The sequence below is a fragment of the Anser cygnoides genome, chromosome 1 (genome assembly GCF_040182565.1).
Source record: "Anser cygnoides isolate HZ-2024a breed goose chromosome 1, Taihu_goose_T2T_genome, whole genome shotgun sequence".
NCBI classification, from domain to species: Eukaryota; Metazoa; Chordata; class Aves; order Anseriformes; family Anatidae; genus Anser; species Anser cygnoides.
The window spans coordinates 61,747,657-61,773,220 of NC_089873.1; the positions used below are offsets into that span (position 1 = coordinate 61,747,657).

General features: G+C 46.3%; 1 protein-coding gene across 3 annotated transcripts; it reads right to left on the reverse strand.

Annotated features, from left to right (window-relative positions):
- Positions 1-1,555: 1,555 nt before the first annotated feature.
- SLC37A3 (solute carrier family 37 member 3) lies at positions 1,556-25,486 on the reverse strand. 3 transcript variants are annotated; one of them, XM_066997933.1, is made up of 15 exons: positions 25,259-25,486; positions 22,423-22,588; positions 21,385-21,499; positions 18,847-18,939; positions 18,278-18,361; positions 16,905-17,050; positions 16,211-16,307; positions 15,008-15,092; positions 13,772-13,953; positions 11,116-11,257; positions 9,783-9,884; positions 7,812-7,859; positions 6,614-6,765; positions 4,837-4,902; positions 1,556-4,019 (listed from the first exon to the last, which is right to left on the reverse strand). In XM_066997933.1, exons 2-15 carry the CDS (start codon positions 22,521-22,523, stop codon positions 3,927-3,929), a joined length of 1,506 nt encoding a protein of 501 aa, XP_066854034.1. In that variant the 5' UTR covers positions 22,524-22,588; positions 25,259-25,486; the 3' UTR covers positions 1,556-3,926. The 3 variants fall into 3 exon arrangements, with proteins under 3 accessions (XP_066854034.1, XP_047927693.2, XP_013028562.2); XM_048071736.2 differs by lacking the exon at positions 25,259-25,486 and adding an exon at positions 24,686-24,931; XM_013173108.3 differs by lacking the exon at positions 25,259-25,486 and adding an exon at positions 23,594-23,711.
- Positions 25,487-25,564: the final 78 nt, after the last annotated feature.

Below are 25,564 nucleotides of genomic sequence, written 5' to 3' on the forward strand. Positions count from 1 at the left end.
TAAGCAAACTCATTTAGCAGAGGCATTAATAGAACCAAGATGCCTTCACAGGCATGCACTTAACATGCCCCAATCCCACAAAACAGTCTAAGAGCTTGTATTCACAGCTTTCGGAGAACTGCAGGCTGTTTACTAAAAGCATGAGATAAGGCTCAACGAAGACAGAGGAAGGCAGGCACGTGGTGCCTTGGAAAACTTTTGCAGTGCAGAACACAAAACATTCCTGTATGCACTTTTAGTTCATGCCTAGAAAATAAGGGGGGAGAAATCACAAATAGGTTTGGTCTAGCACCCTGGCCAAGACAGCCCTTAAAGCACGCTGCTGCTTCTCCTCCCACTCTCCTGCGTGAGGGAATGCTGTTCTGGCCTTGGTCAGGACGAGAAGGTCGGGTGCTCTCTCAGGTTGCCCAGCTGTTAGGGCAGAAGCCCAGCTCCTCCTCCTCTGGAGCGCCCTGTGATAACCGCCGCCATGCAGCCTTACCTGCCATTTGGCTCCAGACTCGTGAGGAAACCAGGACCCAGGAGCGTTGCTTGAAGGGCATCTATTGCAAGGACCTTCCTCACTACAGAAGAGCATTAGGGGGCTGAAGCACATCCTTTCTTTCATAACCAATTTGGTCAGACAGCCCGTCCCTTCCCGGGCTACAGCTAAGCGTCCAGAGATCATTTCCTAATGCACTTCTTTGCACTCCAGAGCTGAGCAACTCCCGCACTTCCACTTGCGCAGACGTAGGGCTCTGGGGATCAGTCACAGTGCTGGTGACGGGACTGCCACAATCAGCATCTTCAAATAGACACTGAAGCAAAACTCTACATAGAGGACTTCTAGAGCAGGTTGGAAAACTCTAATCCTATTCATAACAGTGGGGAGAGACAGAAGAGGGGTAAAAATAAGAGCAGTTACTTTTCCTGAAGAACAGCATCAGAGCACCAAACTACTTGGAGGTGAGCGACCAGAACATGCAGGCATGTGCTTTTTTTTTTTTCTTTCTTCCAACGAGTATTGTGCTCAACTCGGAATTTACAGTTAGCTATAAAACACAAACACAATTACAAAGTTTCCCACTGTGTCCATTTAAACACAGCTACGTGTGGGTGTGGATTTGTGCTTAACGAAACGAGCCACTGGAGAGAAGGCACAGCAGCGCCAGCAGCCACATGGCAAGTTTAATTTCAAGGGAAGAACACCTGATGTCTACATGCCTATTAGTAAATAATTAAAAAACCAACCCACAGGTATATGTTCTGGCTTCTTTATTTAAGAACATTAAGTACACCGTTATAAGCATCTCTGTTAGGGGCATCTCACAAAACTTCTTACGGGATTGATGGGGAAGAGTGCCAAACCACGGCACGTGGGTCTGGTTGAAATGGCAGTCAGGGAGCAGCGAGGTTGTCACCCTGTGGGCAAGCACCACGCAGGGCACCGGCCTTCGCAGCAGCCGACCCAAAGGCAGCTGGTAGAGCTGCACCTACAACGAGGACGAACAGAAGCGTGCTCAGCAGAACCGTGCTGGGAAGAGCGACGTAAAGCACGCACATGAGTCACCCCAGATCAAGTCAGATTAAGTTTATTTATGAGATCATTTTGGACATTATCAGATTGAAAACCGTTCTCTGCCTGAGCACCTTGAGGAAATACACAGAACCCAAAACGCAGGATGACGATGACGACAACAACAACAACAACAAAACTCCCGAAGCCAGGGGAATGCCCGGCTAATTGACAGGGGCCTCAGAGCAGCGGCACACGTACAGGCGAGCTGCCGGGCAGCTCGTGCTTGCAGAGCTCGCAGCACATCTGACGCTTCTCCAGAGGGGACAGAACTGTTTACAGGAAGCCATTTGTTACAGGGGCCTGCCTCCCCGCCGCCCCCGGCGACGTCCCTTTCCCACCCCACCTTTCATCAGCAGCTTATCTAGCGCCCGGCCGGCCACAAAGCCCATCCAGGCTGGAATTTGAAACCGGAGAGTCTCAGACACCACGGCCGGGGCAAACGGTGCCGCCATCAATTCTGGAACCAAATTTCAGGGAGTTTTGATTCTATTTGCACGGGGGCTAATGAGTAGCTTGGGATGTGAACGGCAGCCCCAGGGCATAATTCTGAGGACACGGTGAGAGATTCTCAGTCCGCTGCTCTAATTATACAGGCAAAATTGGAATAGGAATGAGAAGAGACAAGAACGGGATTTCAGGTCCCCTGTCAGATTAATGCCATCGTTTTCCCAAGCACTGAAATTCTGAGGATTAGCCAAAAATGCAAGAATCACCTCCACCAAGATAGAAAAAGATTCTAAAAAAAAAAGTGTAAAAATGAAGCAACCAAGTTTCCCAGTAAGCAAAGCTGTGCACAGAGCCACCACTGCAGAAGCAGCAATCACCGAGCAACCGTTCCGTACAGTAAGACCGTAAGGCACTAATAACGCTCCACTCGTTACAATCGTCACGTGACTAAAAATTGACATTCATAAATTAAAAAAACAAATCACCGTACATTTTAAAAAGGCAACTTTTCCCATGAAAAAACGTTTCAGATTTTCAGTTCCAAGAATTTTTGCGCCCTCATCCCCCCCCATCCAGGCATTGCTGACTAGCTGGATCGAGTACTTGATCACAAGTTCTGCTGAAACATCCCAAGGCAAAAGCAGAAAACAATTTGTTGAGAAGTTATTCAGTGATCCCATTAACAGCACCAACAAATGTTAGAGGTGTCAGCCAGCTTCCCTGCTTACCGCATTACTGCAAAATGCTCAAATACTCCCATACTAAGTGCAGTCACATTTTCTGACCTCAGTTGCATCTATTTTCCTCTTCAAGACACAGCTCAGCTTCAAAACACTGGAGTCTGAGGTCGCCTATGCAGCCATAGGCAGGGGAACACGGGAGACAGCAGCACTTGCTTCTTGATACTGTTCCACAAGGAAGCTTCTGTCCCTGTCTGGAAGCCCATGTCTGAGAGCAGCCAGGTCCCTTAAACCCATTTAATTCAGTTCTGATTTTTCCCTTGCTGGAGATAAAAGCAGTTGCCTCATGAGAATGAAATCAGTGACACCAAATTCTTCAGTGTCACCAGATAATCCCATTTTGGTCAGTATTGATCAAAGTTCAAAAAACAAACTGGTAGTGAAAGTATTTGTGTCCCGTTACTGATCCCCAAAGCCATTCAAGGTTCCTTTAGAGGCAAAGGATCTGTTAAGGCTTTTTCTCAGAGATCACAGTAAAACATTATCCAAGTATTGCACACTATTTGTCTGCTTAAATATTCAAAAACAGAAATCTCATTTCCCAGAGATTAGTAGTAATATTAATAAAAAACGCTAAAAACAAATATGGAGTTAACCTCTCCATGCAAATCTACTGGAATATGAGAGTTATTGGCTAGGGGTAGCAGAGGTCCATCTCTGCAGAGATTTAGCAACAGTATTTTTTAAACAATTGGACAGCACAAATTCCAAGTAGTTTTGCCCTTTCTAAAAGCTACATAGACTACCCATGAAATGCAGTGTATGCTTTCGCCAGCACAACAAAGCATCGAAATTCATTGCAAGACAGCCTCCCAATGTCAGTTTTAAACACCTGACCTTTGGCCAGGACATCCAGAAATAAATAAGAAAGGGTATAGCAGTGAGACCACCCAGCAGCAGGCCCCAGCGTGACTGCTGGCAGGGAAGAGTCTGGTAGGCTGGGACAACCCACCAGCCCCAGGGATTGTCTGGCTTAGATCAGCAGCTCCATGATGTGGACGGTCTCAGGACGGGTATTTGGTACTTCGATATTGAGCTTGGAAAGGCAGGTCAATCACATCTCGCAGAGCTATTCTGAGTTCGTCCAAACCTGGAGGATGAAACAAACGAGTCTCCCAGAGATCTGATTAGCGTCCCCGCTGTCAGGCCCAGACAACCGTCCTCCCAGAGGCAAGCAGAAGTCACTCAGCCAGCATCCGCAGGCGCCGCTCATGCAGAAGCAATCTGATCTCCCTCACTATTAACGGTGAAATGAACAGGATTGTTGAACTCGTCTGTGGGAAGAAGCATATCCAGGACAATTAGCACGCAGCAACCGCTGCCGCAACCATCCTGCACTCCAACAAACGTTCAAGGCCTTCAGAGAAAGATACGGACTAAAAGAAGTGTCAACAGAGTGACACAGCAGACAAAATGTCTGAGATTGCAAAGAAGCTCCTGTGATATCAGCTGTCATGATCTTTTCAGGAAGAAGCCGAGCTCTTCGCCTTCCCAGAGGTCTTCCTACTGGCCTCCCCTGCTAGTTACCAAGGTGGCTTTTTCCATTATCAGCAGAGACACTGAAACAATTCCTGCTGCTTCCGGCAGGGAAGAACAGGTGAATCGAACAGCGTTCACCACCCTAGCAAAGCTGAGGAGATCAGGGCCTGAACCATCCCCTCTCCTACTGGTGTATCAGGCCAAGACACTTTAATTTTAGTTTCAGGATCTTCATCACTCCTTCCACTAACCTTCAGGGGCTGACAGACAAGCAGCTCTCGGAAAACATTAGGAATTACGTATCCTGGAGATGAATGAGGGAAGTCCTGCCTTGGAAGTCAACCAGGTATTTTTAGGCAAGTATTTTTGGATGTCTGCCAAAATCTCAGTTCCTGTTGAGCAATGTGCCTTTAAAGGATGTAAGAGGAACCCCGTTGATTTAGACACCCTGAGGCAAAGGCACACCACAGACCACTGATAACTGCACCAAAGCTTGCAGATACTACACAAACAGACTGCGTGCCTACGTCACAATGTTTAGGTTCTCACAAAAACTTTCTACTGCAAGTTGAACTTCAGCGAAAGAATAATAAAAAAAAGGATGTTTCTTACCATTAGAATAAAGAAATAGAAAACCCACATCCATCCTAGGTTCTCCTGGATCAAGGACACTAAATACTAAAAAGAAAGGGAAAAACATTACTCAAACTGGGAAGGTAAGCATGACTCTCAGACATTACTCTTTTGTTTTCTAGAATTTGTGGGCTGTTAACACTCCATGAAGAGCTGATCACAAAACCTTCCAGCTGATCTTTTCCTGTCAGAACAGATGAGTCAGGACAGCAGCCTTTCTGAGCAAAGCCCACAGTCTCAAAGCAGAGGTACCATCCTGAAGCTTTACAGTAACTCGCAGCAGCACAGAGACAGAACTGAACTACAGCTTCAAGGGGTGACAAATTGACTCTGCTGAATACAAGGTTTTTGAGCAGAATACTGGGACATAAGTGGATATAAGTACTCTCAGAAGAACTAAAAGCTCTAGAATGGCTTATAAATTACACAGGACACATTTTCAAGAGCTGTGCAACCGCTAACTACTTAACCCTTCAGCGTAGGCAAGACACTTGAGACTGCAGTCCATTCCGAACTGCATCCAGGTTCTACAAGCCTACACAGTCTATAAAAGAAAATGTATTCCCTATCAGCAGATTTATATTCAGCTGCTGTACAAGGGCTTCCCTTCTTCACTTCTGGGTACATTAGCACAAAACAGGGACTGAATTTCCAACACGTTCACTGTGCGTTTGCTGTTATTCACACACCCCCGGAATGTCGTCATGGCTGTCTCTGCTGAAATAAACGCGAGGTTAGAATGGGAGGCGGGTGGGATTTTTCAGAACTGAAGGCCCAGTTTTTATGGTGACGGAAGTTTCAATGGTATGTGTGGGGGAAGAGAGAAGCACTGAAGACAATGTAGTAAGAAAAGTGAGCGTAGCAGCACACTGTAATATGGCCACGAGGCACTTGTAATTTTCCACGCTTAACAGATCTAAGTGGCATCTCTCTTATGAAAGAGACAGAACGATTGTACTCGTCAGGCAATAAATGACAAGAACAAATCCAAATCCCTTCAGAGAAAAATTCGTGTGCCTTGCCTAAGTCGTTGGTATTTTACCAGCACTAGAGGATGCCTGGAATAGAACTGGCTCTGATCCTCCTACTAAGTCCTCCCCTCCCAAAGCACCACTGTGTTCTTCCACATAGCTAACGCTTGTATTTGAGAAGTAAAAATGTCCCCAGTGGGCACACTGTCAGCTTCCTTTTCTGCAACAGTCTAGTCTTCAGGCCCCTGGCAGCATACTTGAAGGACTATCGCAGCAGGTGGTGCTGGATTTACAGGGTGCAAGAGACAACCACAAATAAAAAAGGGGAACCAAAAATAAGAGCAAATTCTAAGTCACTTTGTAAACACCATAACATTCATAATAGGCATTTTAATTTTAGTCAGTTATATAGGTAAACTTTTCTGTAAGCAAAGGTTTTGCCATTACCTTTGAGCAAAAATCCTAAACAAGTTTCAAAATATCTTATTTTTACTCTTTGTGAAGCTGACCTTGTCTTGCTTTTTTCAGTTCAGGATATGAATGTCTCAAACTCATTTGATTTATGAAATTGCTATAAGGTTAGCAGTAGGAATACTTAGCTTATTTGTTAGTTAAATTTCTTCCACTGGAAACATAAAACACATTCCCATGGTTGTTTCTTAAATAAATGCATACATACCTGCCACGCTCCACACAACTTTGGATTGAGGAGTGAACTAACCTCTCTAACCACAACAGACTCTCCATCTCCTTCCCCACACCTCTGTTTCGCTTTGCAGCCTCACCTGGCCCACTGCAGCACCAATACTGCCAGTCCCATCCACAATTCCCGTGACCGTTGCCAGAGCCTCGCTGCTGCCTCTCACCAGGTCCTGACGCCCCAGGTCAGCAGAAATTGCAGAACTGATCATGTTGGAAGGGCCTCCAATGAAAAATCCTGAAATTGCCAAGATAACAGCTTTGGTGCAAAAGAAGCAAGGGGACGGATTCTCAGCAGAACGTCTTCAAAACACAGATTCTACCATGCACAGCTCAGGAAAAGGACTCGTTCTAGGGACAGTGCTCACGGACTAACTGCGGGTAGAAGCTTACCTTCCCAGCTGAAGAGCACAGTCCTGGCACACCGCGCATACCCAGAGTATGCGCACAGAAATTGCCAACAAGCTCATTTTCGTTCAGCAGCAAAAACAAGGTAATTAGATTTGGCACTGCAAGAGCAGTCAGGATGCACCAAACTGAATACAAAATACTACTTTTGAACAGCATGCGTATACAAACCCTCAACACGAAGCAGATACAGACACGTCCCTACTTTGGAGCAGTACAGCCCCACGCTATAGCCTCATTCTCCAAGGGCTGGTGGAGAGATGGAAGAAAAAAACCTCCACAGGACAGAGAGTTCTGAAATAGGAGTGTTTGGAAAGAAAGGCTCTATTCATGCAGGCTAATCTTAATTCCATAACACAACATCATACGTCTGTGAGCACAGCAAGCTTGTGACCTTTCACAGTACACAGGGCATTTGGGGCTCTGACAAACACCCTCAAATTTGAGCCGCAGCTCACAACTTTGCATGTACCTCATTCTCTGCTACAGGTGATGGTTCCTGTAGCACAGGTAGCAGCAATTAGCACACGTCCATGCCTCAGGCAGCAGGTCACTGCTAGGTATTTTGGCATAAATCCACCTTCCATTATATTGAGCCAAGGCAGACCCCTGTAGTTCCAGTCCATTATTCTATATAGTCTATATTCTGTATCTCCCTTTGTTAGGCAGTTTTTCTACAGCTTTATTCCACAAGTAACATAAACTGGGCTTCAGATGGTAATCTTTCTGCAAAACTGGCAGAGATGACAGCACACAAATGCATTGCCACCACCTACACGTGGCGTTACTGATCCTTGTACAATGCACATATACACACACATCACATACATACACATATAATGCCTACTGGCCTAACGGTGCCATTTTAGATAATACCTGTAATTGTCATGATCACAGCATTGATAGGTTTGTTGTTGGGAGAACCTGCAGGAGAAAGACCAGATAAGTATAAATAAAACACGAACTCCAGAATGCCATTTATTTAGGATCAGAAATGATTATGCACACATCCAGTTTCAATCACCTTTCCAGTTACCTACAAAGTAACAGTAGCTTCTACGTGACTAGACTTCTACAGAGATTAGTCTTACTGCAAACACATTTAGAGACTGAAGGTCCAGAAGTTCCCTGACAGCACTTTACAATAGGAAAAGTCACCTCTGCCATTAAAAGTTTGTGCCCCATTTCATTATTAGGTTTGCCTGGCTCTGGGTTCCAGCCCCTGTTATGCCTTTTTCCATGACACAGAGCCTGCTCGTGTCAAGAGACAGAGGACTCTCCTTAAAAGGCCACTTGAACAGTAATAGAATCCTTTCTGAAGAAGTTAGACACAGACTCTCCCACCATAAGGTACTTCCCTCAGCACTTGAACAGCCTCTCCCACCATTCTGAATTTTCCAATGTCTTGTTCAAATTGCAGAGATTAGATTTGGAGGTAGCAATCCAGCAGCTGTCTAAGCAATGCTGAGCAAGAAGTAAAAAACCCTGCAAAATCCCGTATTCAAACTCCTCCTTACAAAACCATGCCTGGGTATCTGAGGGTTCTGCTTCCCTTTCCAGGAGCCATATTGTGTCCATGCAGCTGCTTTCTCCTCACAGTTCCTCCGTGCTTCTCAGGCGTTTTTTTCCCCAATACCTCCCTCCCAGGCATCATCAGAACTCCCTACTCACTGCCCCAGCGTCAGGCCACGCATGGTCAAGTTACCATGTGAGAGACAAGTTGCAGCCCTGTTCATATATTCTCAGCCCGTTATCACTCTTATGCACAGCACAGTATAAGCATAAAAACTCTTCCTAATTTGGCCAATGGAAATTTAATTATGACACTGCAATAACTCCGCATTGTACCTGGCTCAACAGCACTTCGTTTTGAGCTGAGCACAAGACACCTGGATCTCTGGCTGCTCTGCTATCTAGTACAAGCTTCAAACTTCCTCAGCAATAAAGCTGTATTTGCTTCCAATTCACTTTTGACAGTAATGAGTTAGCACAAGAGCTGCCAAAACTCCACCAAGCCCAACCCTTGCTATTTAATGATTACACCTCCCTGGCCTTACTCTGAGACCACCTGAGTAAGCCAGCATGCCTCTGAAAAGGCACACACCTCACAGTTCACGTCCAGCTCTGGACATGATTTCTGCCCACTGACCTCAAAGCGCTCTATAAAAGCTGTCCTGTATCACCACCTCATTTTAGAGGGAAACACACATGAGAGAAATGACATTGAAGTGAGCACTCTGGTACCGCTGGAGAATATGTCTCAAGATACAAAACTGCTACCCTTAGAAGAGCTTCATAGATGTCTCACAGAAACAAGACCTGCCTGCCCTACTCAGTCTACCTGACGGACTCCTTTCAATAATCAATAACCAAGAGCTGTATCTACTGTAACAGGCAGGAACTCTTCAATTTTACCACTTACAGAAGCGTAAGTGGTGAAGCCTAAGAGCTGCTGCCTCTTTGTAGCACATGTACTTCAGCACAGCTCTGTCCCCAGATTCTCCTTCCTCTTACTACAGAGGCACGCCTTCGATTTCCTGCTCTGCCAGTTGTGGTTTTGATACAATGACAATGCCAGAAATCTCACTGACACTGGAGAAGGATTAGTACCATAACTCACCGGCGCAGGGCAATCCTACCGCTCAGAAAATTCTTTTCCACCTCATTAACCAGATAACAGATTTCTTTCTGTGCAGTGCCACACGCCAAGTAAAATACACCACAAGGCACCACCCTGATCCAGAAGCAGCTTCAAGACCAGAGAGCAGTCCGAACAGGCTGTACCTTGGTTCTCTTTGAGAAGCACCAAATGAACCCCTGATTACTATACAACAAAAACATACTCACGGCTGTATCCAAAGAGAGAGCCTACAGCAAAGAGCAGGCTAATTGCTAGCACTGGAGCTCTCTTCTGTAGCACGTCAGAAATCAAGCCCTGGATAGTCCCACCTACAAAAAAAATAAATCATCATCAGGCTTAGGATGCTAACACCTTGAACATAGCTAAGTCATTTTACTGAGCCCAGTGGCCTCTTGCCTTCTCATTAAGGTAGTTTTCAGGACCGTCAAGAAAATCTACGTCTCCTGCCACCCTTACACCCCAGACACAGAGACAACTGTACACCTACGTGGTCCAGACAGAACAGAGAAAACTACTCGTGCCACTTTCCCAGGAATTTATTACTTCTTCCCCCTCGTCTTGGCATGCAACTAGTCAGTGCTCCTGCTTTCCTTTTCCTTCCCCTGTAGGACCATCACAGCAACCACAACTCTGGATGTGAGCAAGCTTAACATGGTAGCTGCTTTCTTTAATAGAAAGTACAGGAAAAGGCAGTTCTTTTTCACAGGGAAAGCATTAAGCACACAGGGGGCTCACATTCCCTGCTGTTTCACCTACTTAGGGTAGGTGCAGAGCTAATTGCAACAAATTCTGATAGGTGATATAAATCACCTCATGCATCTCTGCTACCTCCACAGGAACCGCTCTGCTGGTAAAAACTAGAATGTTTGAGAAAGCATAATAAAAGAAAGGAGACAGACAGAAAAACTGACCCTGAAATGACCAAAACAAGGATGTCTATTCTAGGAAAGCTAACTGGACTAGGTAATAAAGCAAGAAATTGAACACGGGAGTGTGGAAGCCTAATCACATATACAGTACGTTCTTTATGCTGGAGGAATAGGGGCAGATTTTGCAGCCGGCAGACACAAACGCAATTACATTTGATTTCACTAAAGATAACAGAGTTGTGCCCGCTCTATTGAGTTTTGTGCTGAGCCTGTTCTTAAAAATCAAGGACAGAAGGTATCGTACAGAACCCAATAGTGCAGACCTCACCTCTCCCTCAAGGGTACCTGACAGAAAGGAGGTAGCAAGCAGTTGAGACACCTTGTATGGGGCACTTTTCAGGAAGCCCTAGCAAGTAAAGAAAAATGCCTGCTGGGGGTAGTGTCTAAGAATGCCACGCTGTCCTTTAATCACATGTGAACTCTTTGGGGGACATTTTGCTATGCATTTTAGACCACGGCCCAGCAGCCACATACATAACTGGCCTTTTTATATATTCAGTAAACAGCTACAGCCCACTGAACGTGACTGCTCTGAGCTGCACTTGCTGTCTTGCATTTCCAAACGCTAGCAGGGCAGCTGCAGGAAGATGTCATTCACTTGCTCACTCACCTACGATTCCTCCCACATCATACCAGATGGAGAGCTGGTCAGCTTCTGCTTCTTTCCATCCAAAGTTGTTACTGAGGTAGAAGGGCAGCCAGAAGAAGAAGGAGTAATTCACCAGTTTCAAGCAGGCATAGGCCAAAGAATACTGGAACAAAGAGTGGGCCAGAAAACAGTTAGCACTTGAGAAACGCAAGCAGCATTTCTGCTTCTTCCCATAAAGCTCTACACCCAGCTGAAGCTTTCAGAGGGAAGTGCTTCTGCATTTCATTTAAGAAGGCAGCATTATGAAAGCTTAATGCTGAACATCAAAGGGAACCCGGGAATACAGAAATCACTGTCAAGAAGGTTATTTTCTTTTCACTGAGTGCAATGGGTTAAAATGCTTCCCATGCAATCTTGAGAGGAACTGACACCAGGCTTCAAAAATAAAAACCAAAAACCACATAACAAGAAATTTAATTCACTTTCTGAAGAGAAGGGAGCCAACCATATGACATGAAACAAGCCTGAGATTTAGTCATCTGTGCATCACACTGAACAAAGTTACGTGAAGTAGTTTCTCTGCTGCTGCCTTTTGTCGTTCAGAAGGCTCACCTGCTTACAGCACCAGAAGAGAGAAAGCTTCATTCATGACCCCCAGGTAAGTATTCCAGGACACAAGAGCACAAGGTGAAAGGTTTGGCCAAAGCTAAGCACATGCCTCCAAACACAACAGCTGAGACAACCCCCTGCCTCTGCCTGCTCCTTAGCTAGCAGATCTCCTTCTTTAGAGCCTTCCAACAGTTCCTTCTCTGGGATCGCTGACCCAGCATGCGGCAGGATGAGGCACACTACTGCAGTAATGCCTCCTGATAAACACTGGCACAGCACTTTAAGGAACCCATATTTGAAGAGTTAAATGAGTTAATGAAACAATACCCTGCTAGGACCACAGCTTTTGAGGCTGTATGTATACACAAGCAGTTGTCCTTGAATTTTAAAAAGCAGAATATTTTGATATATCAAACACCACAAATTCAGCTCTTCTGAAATTCTTCTAATAAATACATCATTTTTGCTGTATTTTCAATGCTTTTCCACTTTTAGAGGAAACAAACTAACCTTCATCACATATGTAATGCGTAGGATTGGCAGAGTTCTCCTGCCTCTGGGTGTGAAGATTTGCACTGTACAAAGCAATATTTATTACAACATGCTTAGAAACTGTCAGCCAGATTGTCTGACCAATTAAACACTGAATTGCTAGAGGCCCAAGGGAAAGCTGTCTACACTGAAACTTTTCCAACCATATCACTCAGCAGAAGAGAGCAACTACAGAAAAATAAGTCAAATGAAATCTTTGTAGACTTGCAACAGAGCTTTGGAGGTTCTCTCAGCGTTTGGCTTCGCACTCGCTGATTTGACAGCACTCCGGCTTGCCTGGTCACTGATCTGACATCAGATAAAACTCACAGGCTCAGAGGTGTTCACATTGCTGTGTTAGTACACAGAAGATGCCCTCAAAATCCCAAGTATAGAAGCAGCAACACCAGTTGTACAGTACCTCCTTATATTCTGGCCAACGAAAAAAGCCACACCAACTGAGGCAGCCTCGACCACTGCTTAGAAACTTAAGGTTCTTTGTATAGCATCCCATTCTTAGCACCACCAAAACCAAGGCATAGTTGATACAGCATTTAGCTATATTAGGCAAGAACTCAAGATGGCTATGTTTTATTTTGCCATCCCTCCACCAAGGCCTTAACAACAGAATTGTAGTTGTTCAGCACACTTGGTGATGACAATTTACCCAATCCTTTCTAGATTTTGCATTGCCTTAATCACAACAACCAGCTGCTTAACCCATTATCTGACACGACCGTCCATTCAGTAGTTCTGCTTCACGATCAAATCCCAGCAGTTCACACTGTACTAAACCAGCCCTCCTGTCCCTTTTCTTATACTGGCTCCAGTATTCAGAGGGCATATAGTCCACTTGCGCAGAAAACTAACAGTATTTTTTAATGGTAGATTAATTTTTCTACTGAATCAAATCCACAAACTGGGCAACACTGTCAATGCAGAAGTACAAGTTCTCACACAGGGGACAGGATGAGGATATGGGGAAATTGCATCACCAGGCCTTGTTTCCAGTTGTATTTTAAAAACACCCACTTTGTCACGCTACATCATGTCGATTAAGGCTTTTCAGGCCAGACTTCTGCTCTAAAGTAACTAAAAAGCACACCCAACTATCAGTGCTACAGAGTTTGGTGCGATGCTCTGCTAACAGTAAGAATCCGTTTTCTTGGGTTAGTGCAGCTGCCTCACCAAGAAAGCATCCCACAACCACTGCCTTTGCTCACGGACTCCCTTCTAAAGTCAGTAGCAAAAAGGGCAGGATCTGCTGCCCTGGTTGGCTCATTGCATGCACTGAAGGAAGCAGGAGACCCACGGGAAGAAAAACATGCAACCACATAGCAGGACATTATTATAATGCATATGCACAAAGATAACTGCCCCAAACCCAAGGTTTTAGCAGCGTAAGTCAAATGTTGATAACCAAAACACACGGTCAACATGTTAACAATCACGTCAACAAATGCTGACAACACAAAAAGTCAGGGTTAAATTTAACAACATAAGAAGTCAGATCCCACTCAAGAATCTGGGTCCTCACCAGTATTACACCTGGAAGGCAACAAGCCTGGAAAAAGCCAATGGCCTTTGGCTGGCTGTCGGTGTCAGCTGCTTGAATGGAGTAGTTGCGGTCATCATCATCCACATCGTCATCACCCATTAGAGGTCTGTTGGCATCTTCCTCGACACTGCCTTCTTCGTCTGCTCCAAGCTCAGGAAGGCCTAAGATACACAGGGGATATGCAACAGGGACAAGGGACCGCAGACTGCTCACCCTCTCCCCACTCTAAAGCTACGCCCGCTTCTTGTAAGCGATTCTCACTTCTAGCAGTTCCCTTGCTCTCCCATACCTCCATCCTCTGGCTTAGAAACTCTTCTAGATGGTGTTCTGCAGCGCCGCCAGGTTCTACCCTTTATCTTCTAACGCTCTTGAAAGTATTCTGTCTGATCCTGGCACCGGCTTTGTCTGTTCTCAATGTCTGGCCATTAGTTGGAAGACAACACATTAGTGCATTTCCCCCGTTATTTAGTTGCTGGGACCCTTCAGCCTGGCTCCTGGCTACCACCTCCCTTGCATGTGGAAGCAGAGCGTGCCGCCAGCCGCTCAGACAGCTGCTGCCTGGAACGAAGGCCTAGGGACTGCACTGAGCTTTCTGGGCTGCTGAGCATTCATACGCACACTCTTTATGGTGGTGTTAGTGCTACCAACTTCACAGCCTTTGCAGGCACCTGGGAAACCTCCTCCACGGCCCTGTCAAAGCCTGAATGTTCTTTTGTTCTCCTGTTACACACAAGCCACCGCCTCTTCAGAGAAGGACCATGTTCTGCCTGAGAGCTGTTTAACTGGCTACTGGGAACCTGCACACGAAAAGCACTTTCCCTTCCTACTACTGAGCTAAGGCCTGCCACAGGTTTTTTCCTGCAACAGCCAGTTATTAGTTTGCTCACTGTTTCTTAAAAAAAATTAAAAATACTGATTTTCCAGGTGAAGGAAAACTGAGAACTAGGCACATCCTAATAGAAGCATTACAGCCAGGCTGTTTCATCTTGCTTTGAAAAAATACCCAGACTCTACATAGATGATGCACAACGGCATTTAGAGTGATCTTGGTAAGGAGAGCATTTGCTGCATTAAATACACTAAAGTGGAACACCATTTCGTAAGAATCCTGAGGATTAGTGCTGTCAGAACAAGCAGTACTCTTTGTACTACATGGAAAGCTGCAAATCTGCTTTCCATGAAGGGACTGAAGTGCTGCAGCCCCCTTCTACTTACCCACTTCCTTTGGTGAAGTCAGGAGCCCAAAGAAGACAATGACTCCTCCAGCAAACTGGACTGAGGCAGTCACCAAGAAAGCATACTGCAGATAAATAAGTAAAAGATTATTTTTAAAAGGCTTTCAGTCACATGGGCTTCCTTGACCAACGAGGATCTCTCTATATTCCAACCTTGTCAGAGACTAAATACAGTTAGAAAAACCCAGACTATATCCATAAAACTTGGAAACAAATGACCTCTGCATCTCCTCAAAAGACTTGGTTCTAGCTAGGCTGAAAGACCACATGGACAAAGCTGTTTTAGTTTCCTGAGGTGTTAGCAGTGATGAAGGAGCTCACCCAACACAACCACAGATCCAACTACCCTGGAAGGGACTGCTCAAAAGCATGGTCAAACACCAAATTCAGACCAGGTTGCTCAGAGGTCTGTTCAACCAGGTCTTGAAATCACTCCAAAAGCAGATTCTCCAGGCTTCGGGCCCCTGTTCCAGTCCTTAAGTAACTTCACAGTGAAATATTTTTCCAAACATCCAGCTGAAAACTTCCCTGATTCACCTTGTACAGTGTTTTTTGCTCTCTCACCCTGCAACCCAGAAGAGTCTGGCTGTGATTTCTCATCAGCCTTCACATAGGCACTGGAAGGCTACTACTTGGTACCCCTAAGCCTCCTCCTCTCCATCCTGAACAAGCTCAGCCCTGTTTGTCTGTCCTCGTAGGTCATGTGCCCCAACATGCAAAGGTTCACAAACATTCCCTGTATTCAACTGCCTGCTGCCTGCACTACAGCGACATAAACCATGCCTGGCCTCTTCCCAGCCATACACTATGTCTCCATGTCTGTCGAAACCTCACCACTACTCAGCAGCAGTGAATTCAGTTTAATGAGAACCTGTGATGGATGAAGAGCATTTTGAGCCACCCAAAACAGAAGAGGGTACACGACAGCATTAGGGCTCCTCAAAAATATCAGTCATGTTTGCAGAGAAGTCTCAGGTTCATTCCGCCTAAGTCTGAAGGGTCAGGAAAGGAATACCCCTTCTATTCTGCCTGCTGCTTCCTACCACAGAATTTCAGAAAATGAAACTGGACACTCAGATAAGAAGAAAAATATTTCTATTATCTTTCAGAGACAAGATAAGAAACTAGTCTCTGCATAACCCAGACATGCAGCCTTAGCTAGAAGCCAGACAGCAATACCTACCTCATAGCCATATTTGAGAACACAGGAGGCAAGGAATGCCCCAAGGATATTTCCCACAGATGCACAGGCACTCCAGAGTCCAAACACAAAGCCTCTCCTGCAGAAACAGAAGAGAATTTGGAAGGGAGGATGCAGGGAGAGGTGACATCAGGAGCTAGACAGACATATAACATTAGAATGAACTTCAATTTATCTATAAAGTTACAACAGAGTAACTTGGGGGTACCAAATCAATAAGCAAGAAATGTTCTATCCTGAACCACTTGCATTACAGCAGAAGCAAGCTGGCAATATCAGGATTACAAGCCATGACTATAGCTCATCTGCAATATCCCCAAGTGACAGGCTCAAAACTGCAGTAAAAGTTAGTTTCCATTTGGTCTCCTTAGCAGTAAGTGGTCAGAAACAGGTTTTCCAGAGGCAGAACAATTTGAATTCAGCCACTCTGCACTACAAAACTTCCCAAGTTTGACCCTGTGCCTTTAGCACACACAACTGTGTTCACACCAAACTGTTCCATGGCTCCAGAAGAAAAGAGAGAATGGTAACTAGAAAGGCATGTCTCATCCCACACTGCTTTAATTCTGACCTAACAGTTGACAAAATAGAGTTGTGCCTTTTTTATTTGAGACTTTCAGCACAGCCTGTACTCAGCGAGTCAGAGAAGTGAGTCACTAAAGAAAACTCAACTTACCCAGCTTTTCCAAACCAGTTGCCCATGACAGCAACCACGCAAGGCCAACCGGTGGACTGCAGCAAGCCATTCACAATCCAGAGACAGCAGTAGAACCACTTGTTGTAGAAATGCAACCATTCTGTGAGCGTGCCAAAGAAGAATACCTAGAGAGGAATTAAAAACAAACAAACCCACAACCACACACACACACACACACACAAAAGAAACCATGAGACTACTGCTAGAAGCCAGGAGCGAGGTGTTAAAGAAGTAATAATATTTCAGGGAGAAGGTCCCCCGCAGGGGCCAGGCCAGAGCTAGGCCTGGTATTGTTTGAGGAATGGTTCAGAGCTAACAGCACCCTCTGCTGAGCCACCGCAGCACTAACTCCAGAGCCCAAACAACTCGTGAGATACACGCACTAGCAGGGCGCTTCCACTCCCAAAGACTTATTTTTGTAAACAGCAGTCCTAATCGGAGAGCAGAAGCAAGGCAAATACTTGTAGGAACAACACTAAAAATACAGTAGTCTCGTGATTTGTTACTCTACTGACATGTGAATCCACAAGGCTCCGTGCAAACACAGAACCCTCAGTAGTTCTTTATCTCAGCAAAAATTAACATAAATACTACAGCTAGATTTCAAATTACTGCAAGTCCAAATGTAACCCAGTCCAAATAAACACCCTTTGTGGCATACTGTGCCTGATGCATGTCTGTGGTCACACGTTTGCAGAATGCAATAGGCCATAGAGGGGTTTGTAGCCGATGGCTAAATCAAAAGCACTCCACACACTTTACCACTACTTCAGCAACCAGAAAGCCACAACGAGATAAGACTGATTCATGCGGATCCGCAGCAGCTTGAACCTGAAGTATGCTTTTGTTTTAGGCAGACATACTTTTTTGACATATGCCCTCCTGCCAATTACAAAACAGGCAGATGAACGCTTAGTATTGTTAGCATGCCCTTTAAAGAAGGGAGCAAAAATTGCATCTGGAGGCAAAAAACTTGATGACAGCATACGTGGGCTTGGAGAACAGCTGCAACACCAGGCAGTCCCAAAATGTCCAAATACACCCGATCTCACACAAAAGCTATTCATCAAGTCTCTAGACAGTGCCTCAAACTTCGGAATTTCCTTCTGACACACCACCCATAAATAGGTATTTCAGGAAGAGCTGAGTCATCTCACGTAGCCTTATGCTTGATACAATGAAGTAAGTGCAGCCAGGACAGAGTTTTACGCTGAGACTTTGAGACCACTGAGCTACAGCTACAGTTCACGGCAAGATTCACACAGAAATAGAGCCTCTGCTCCTAAATTAGAACCCTGCCCTTAAATCCTGACAGAGATGTTTCTAAATCACACTAGTGTGTTCCAACTTACCACCAGAGCAGATGAACACATGCCAAAAGACAAAACCCAGCGTAAGTTCAGGCGATCCCCAACAATGCCACTGACAAAGAGACCCTAAGAACAAAACACAGCATGAAGTAAAGCCACAAAACATACATCCATGGCCTGCAAGAATTAAAATGAAGTAGAAGCTGACCCAAATGCTACTATACCAACTCACTGTTTGTTTTTAACCACTTCTGCCACCAAAAAATCTCTGCTTTTTCTAAGTTGTTCACTAAATTTCTTACCTTTAAAAATTTCAACTGAGAGTTCTTGGAGAAACACAACTGCCTTTCCCACCCACCGATGGCAGGGGTGTGAGAAAGTTTGAATTGACGGTGTAACTCTTGCATTTGTTAACAAGCATGTTCACATGGAACACAAGCATGGACAGAATGGACAGAACGAAAGGAAAAAAATCTGAACTAAGCTTTTTAACTGCATTAGTTAGAGCTAAGTGAGCCCAAGAAGATCCTGCTAATCTGCTCCAAATGCAGATGCAATGGTCCCCATCAAATATAACCAAAGCCTGGCAGCTTTGGGTTAGTTTTACTCACCACAGCATAGGAGAACAAAAAGATAGTGTCCAATGTTCCCAAGAAGAGAGTTGCTTCTTCTGCACTTGGAAATAAATGGCTGCTGTTCCAGAGCTACAGAGAGAAAATTGTAACAAGTAAGTAAACAAGTAAAAGCAGGGCTCGTGGTATTATTTTTCGATACAAACTGCAACTCCAAAGCAGAAGAGCATCTGGCCCCAGCAACCTTCTATTCCTCCAACACTTCAGTTACCAAATCAAGAACAATTCTAATGTTATGTACTACAGAAGATGCCCAGTGCCACTTTGTTTCACTTTTAAAGGACAAGCTAGCAAGCCATGTGAGAAATGCTAGTCCTACCTGGATCAAGACAAGCGACACGGCAATGCAAACCCTACTTCTAACAAGCATGCACCAGCTAGACAGCTTCTTACACAGAAACACTGATGAGTATCTTAATGAATAATACAATAAAGGCACATTCTGTTTTATGTGCAATGTCTCTTCTGTAGTTATCTTACTGTCTTCACTAAATGAATAATTCCCTTATAATATTTGTGGCACAACCATAATAAGAAATGACAGACCACAAACTGAAAAGAAAGAGCACAAGAGGAACAAGGGGAAGAAATAGACTGGTTGGAAACTATTTACAATTAATCTCAGTCACTAATTCTGTTATTTTTGTGCTTGCCCTCAGTTTCATTTTATTTGCAATATGATCAAAAAAGGGAAAAGACTCGATTGTCCCCAGAACAAGACTAGTGAAATCCCTGGAAAATAGCAAGCTTTGAGGACGACTTGAAGAATGAATAACACTAATTAGGACAAAGTTTTCCTCCCTCCCCACTGTACCCCCATTAAAAAACAAACAAACAAACAAACACACAAGCAAACAATCCAAACCTGACCAATGAATGCATCTAACGCAACTATCGTCAGTTTTAGCTTGATTCTCCCTCTCCAGGAGAGCATCCTGTACAGACAACACTAATTACACATCTTAAAGAGATTTCATTTTGGTAAAGCCTATCAACACAGCTGCTGCGTAAGTCTCATGTGTCAAAGAGAACTAATAAAGCCCTTGAGAAGTATTTGTTGCCACTTGAAGCCACCAATACCTCCTTATACACCATTAGCTTTCAACTTTTAACCACAGTTTATCCCTGGAGTTCCAGAAGCTATTAAGAGTCTTAGAAAGATAGGAAAATCAAATCTCTTGCTATTAGACTTAAATTCATTACACAACCTCCAGACGACTTAGAAATCTTTAAAGGCTGAGGAGTACAGATCTAAGTTGTTCCTCTAACAAAAACATACCAGGGTTGACTCATGAAGCAATTGCAAAACATTTTTAAACAATTATTTTTAAGTATAAAAATAAAGAACAACTGTACTTAAAAAGATGTATCAAAGTTCAAAATTGACAGCATGTTCATGTTGCTAGTCTGGTCCAACAGCCTATCAAAACGCACTTCACTGTTAAATGAGGTAACCTAAATTGACGCCAAAAGGAAAGGAGGGCCATTTTGGCCATTTTTTCCTTGAACGGACACATATACTTAAAATCCAGCAAAAAATTAGATCATCTATACAACATGAAGATCACAACAGCTTCCAAAGCATTCTAGTTGTTTGGATGTCAGTTAAGGAACTAAATAGAAACATCACATAGTTTGTTTTAGCATCCCGGAGAGGTTCATTCTCTTTTGCCATACTATGAAGTCCAGGCCCAACTTACTATTTTCACTAGTCACAAAAAGTCAGCATTTATTCCTCAGCCAAACGTTCAATTAACTGGGGGTTTGTAATGCAGATGAAGCTGACCTGGAACTCCCTGTTGCTTCTCAAAAGCACCAGGACAGGCCACTGCTAAAGACAAGCATACTCCTAAAAGGACTACAGGTACGAGCTAGTGGGTAGTTCCTGCGTTCCCATTTGTGAGGTGCAAGCAGTACACGGCTTCCTTTTCTGCACGCAAACGCTGCCAAAACTCCCACAGCTTTCACCGAAGCTAGGATTTTAGAGACATCAGGTACTGGATGTTCAGAGTTTTGGAAAATAATACCTTTTAGATACAAGAAAAAATGGCATTTATGATAATCAGCCAGTACTTCCCAGAGAGCCGCCTTCTCTCCTACACTGACTACCCCTTTAACAGGGCAGCAGCCCCCCCACCACCAGAAAGCCACAGCCAGGATGTTAAGAGCGCTGTAAGCCCATTCACTGCTCACTTATTGCTGCCGACACTTCAGAGGTAGGACCCCTCTTTCCCCCTCCCTCACCTCCTCCCTTCTGATTCCTACAGAGACTTTCTTGTGGTCCCCATTTCCATCGGAACACCAATTTCTTGGCAAGTTTCTCTCTGGGGACCACCAGGGAAGATGTCACCGTCAGCTGACGATCCAGAAAACAACAATTCAGACACCAAGTTCCCACTCACGTTCAGAGAAGTGTCTCTCACAGGAATAAATAAAAGGGCCTCTTCAGCACCTCGATCTGAGCACGCTGGAAGTTACCCATCTTTCTTGGCACCTGACAGCCCCTCATATCCTTACCTCATATGGCCGGAGCTCAAGGGCTGTGCTGTTTAGGCAGGAGGGCGTCCATTGGCTCGAAATGCTGACTTTGACATTACTGAATGTCTTCCTGGAAGCATGGAGCAAAGAGTAGCTGCCAGAAGAAACACACGCACAGTTTGGCCAAATCTCCGTAGGTCAAGTGGGAAAGGGTGAGACTCAAAATTCAGATACAGGCTGTCTAAGCAGGCAGTGAGCAGCAGAGGACTGACAGGTTTGGAGATAGTTGTTAGTAAGAGAACCCCCAAAATTACGGGGGGACACACTGATTTTAGTGGGGAGGTGTGAAACAGGGTCTGGACTGGAAAGGGGTTCCTCTCTTCTTTTCAAAAGAGAAGATAACTGTGCAACAATTAGGAAAAAAATAATAAAGAGAGAAAAGAATACATTCATCTTGGTAACCACCATTACAAGTGCTCTCCCAACGACAGGTCAAGCATCAGTGGCAGTATTGCTGTGAAGATCAAAGATACCAACGAAGCAGTTTCTATAGAGAAGCAGCACGTTTTTCCAGCTGTTGTCAGTAGGTGTAGCAAACAAGCTTTCCACACAAATCTAGGTAACCCTCAGGTCCGAAGCAGAGAAATCCCTGTTCTAGAGGCCTGCCCCCTGCAAACAGCACTTAAAGAAGATGAGAGGACCCCAGAAATAACAACAGAGCATTCCTTCAGTCAGATCAGGCATTAAATGTATTCCGAGCAACAGGATTTGCTTCCTGCCCCCTTTCAGCACGCCCCTCCCCATGCCCAGCCGCCTCCACCCTTCTGCAAAGGACCATTGTCTGCGTGGCACGGTCAGTGTTGCCTTTGGGGCGAGCCCTGTTTGTGGCTGGACTCGCCAGAGGCACAGCACACATCGCTCCGCTACTGCAGTACTCCCTGACCAGTTGTCACTAGCTTTTGAGTTTGTTTTCAAGGCTCAGAGACACCCTCATTCTCCTTCCTTGGACGTGCTCTGTACCTCCCCAGATTGGGTGAGATGAACCCCCCCCTCCGTGCAGAAAGGTGCTCAGCCTACCTGAAGAAGGTGAGCAGGAAGACAGCAATGTGGTAGTGAGTGCAGTGGGACACCAGGCCCCTGTTTGCGGGCTGCCTCCGCGAGCTTCCAGGCAAAGCCATGCTCCAACCCTGCTCCTGTCCTGGGCCACAAAGGTCGGATGGTGCTTAGGTCATTTTTCTTCTCACTTAAATAGAAGAAGGTGGGAAGGGAGAAAAGAAGAAAGCAGGAGAATTAAAGCACAAGTACAAAACACAGTGCTGCTCTCCAAACAGCTGGAAGTTAGTAAGAATGACTCTGTGACGTTTCTTCCCAATTGGGCTCACATTTCTACTCATCTCATCAGCTGTGCCTTCCTTGACATCTTACATGCCCAGAAACGCTTTTTGCTCTCATTCTCCATGTACCCCCATGGTTATCCTCCAACCCGCTTCTTTTTTGTCCTCCTCCTAGCAGATTCTCCTTCAGTGCCCATCACCAAAGGAGTTCCCCCAGATCTACCAGCTTTACCCGTTCCCACGCCAACAACCATTCAGCACCATTTGCACACGCAGTACACTACAAAGTTGTCATAAATAAGCTAACTTTCCACTGGCACCTGTCATGCTGTAGACCGGTGAGTTTAAGTCAAGAAAGCAGCATTTGGTTACTGGTTGAAAAATGGTTTTGGATCTAACTGCGTCCTAAAGATGTTGCTGAGAGAATACACCCAAGGGTGGACTTGCACAGCTAGAAAAGGGAAGTAGCTGTGAGGACAGTGCCAAAATCCAATAGCTAGACGCCCTGCTCGTTCATTCTCAAGCCCTCCGTTGTAGCTCCGTCTGTCACTAACTCATGGCAAGTCATACTTCATTGCCCCTACCTGTAAGGCATGGGTGACATCTGCCCAAACGTCCAGATACCAGACACCACCATCATTAAGGCTATGATACACCACGCCGTTTCGTAGTACTGGCTCAGGCCGTGCTAATCCCACTCCCTCAGATGTGCTGGCACACTTTGCTTCTGCAAACAGTCAGGGAAATGACCCAGCTGGGCAGCGAGGTGCTGAATGTCTCTCCACGCCTCCCTTTTGTTTCCTGGGCAGGGAGCTTTTCGGTTGGACTTCCCTGCAGCAGCTCACAAAGCAGCTGCACAAACACTTGCGCCCGTGCAACTAAGCGAGCAGCGCAGGGGAAGACACGCTACGTACCGGTGCCGCTGCTGACGGCAGGGCTCGATGCAGCTCACACCAGTGGCCGACAAGTCAGTCGGGGGGAGCTGCGTTTCAGGAGGACACTCCAACACCTCACGCATGCTGCCCGCTGAGGAGAGGCAAAGAAATCCACCACCCCTGTTCCAAAGGGTCACAGCAGAAAAGCCCATATTCCACACAGACCTGCTGCTCTTCCCTTTAATAACCTGTAAAGGTTTCCCCCAGCCAGCTTCCACCACCAGCCCTCCTTCCTTGTTCTCTCAATGACGACGTGCGCCTGCCCACTGGATGCCAGGATCTATTAGCCCTCACCAAAACTGAGGCTAGGTCTCCAACAGAGCATACGGCATGGAGACCCTCTGAGTAACAGGGACTCAGCTACTACATCTTGCAGACACCGGCACACAGATTTACCGGACCCAGCACAAAAACTGAGTGGCTCTGCTCAGGGGAAAGCAGCACCTGCAGTTGGAGCTGTGGCACGGCGAGGCCAGCCCTGCGAACAGCCTGCAGACTGCACGGGCTGGCGGTCAGAGGCAAGAGCTGCTTTTCCTTCCCTGTTTCTTCTTCCCCCCCGACCACGCAATGGCAGATAACAGAGGTCTCCGGAGGAAAGCACAACACCGCAACTTGTGCAACGCCGAGGGAAAAGTTCCTTCCTCGTGTAATCAGTTTACAGCCCGAAGCACGAGATTTACTACTCGCTTCATGTCACCATATGCAAACATAGCTCTTATTTGTCCAAGATACCCGGCTTTTTTTAAAGCCAAGTCCCGGATTTGACCTTAAAGCCACGTATATTTTTACAGACCCTACTGTTGCAATAGCCATTCCTCAGAGCTTCTCAGCCTCAGCCAGCTTTCTCAAAGACGGCCTTCTGGCACACGATGATGTTTTTCACTCGTTTACAGACAAATTCTGGTTTCTCTTCTCTCCTTTCTTCGTGCTGCCTTTTCCCCGGGCCGAAGGGCCAGCCAGCGAGGAGGCTGTCCTCGCAGCCCTGAGAACACCACGTTCATTCGTACCGCAGGGGGAGAAAAAACCAAGGGGCAGGGCAAGCCCCAGAAATCAAAGCAGCGAGGCACAAACCTTTAAGAAAGGAGGAGGGCCGCGTTCAGGGTGTCAGGCTGCCCTGCCTGCTCGCTCACGCTGCTTGCCCTCAGCTAATGACTCTTCTGAAGAAGCTTTTGCTGAGCTTTCGGCAGTCCCTCCGCTTTAGGTCAAAATAAGCCCCCTTAAGCTCAAAACAAACTTCCTTAACGCCACCCTGCCGCCCCACAGAGCGGGCACGGAAGACCGCAACCAACATTCCCGGGGCTGCCAAGGCACAAAGCGAGCAAACGGAAATATTTATTTAAAAAAAAAAAAAAAAAAAAAGCCAAAAAGCCTCCTTTCCAAACGGGGAGGGGGGGAAGAAAGGCGCCCGGAGAAGCCGCGGCCCCGGGGCTGTGGTCGTGAGGGGAGCGGGGGGGCCCCGCTCGGCGGGGCGGGCCGGGGGGCGCTGAGGGACCCGACCCCGAGTCCCGGTCCCGGTCCCGGTCCCCCGGGGCCGCCCCCGCCTCGCCTCGCCTCACCCGGGGCTCCCCCCGCCCCCCGCGGAGGCAGCCCGCTACGTAAGAACAGCAACAATAAAGAAATCAAAACCCACCCAGCCCCACGTACCGAGCCCCGCCGCCAGGCCGGCCCTCAGGAAGTCCCGGGGAGGCGGCGGCTCTTCCGGAGGCAGGGGCCGGCGGGCACGGCGGGACTTGTAGTCCTGCACCTGCACCGGCACCGCCGCCGGCACCGGCACCGGCCCCTCAGCGCCCCGGGATCCTCGGCGGGCGGCAGGGCGGGACGCGGCGGCGGCTGAGGGGAGCCGAGGGCGGCTGGTCCGGCAGGGGCTGGGCTCTGTGGGGCGGCTGCGAGAGGAGGAGGAGGAGGAGGAGGAGGAGGAGGAGGAGGAGGAGGAGGAGGAGGAGGAGGGCA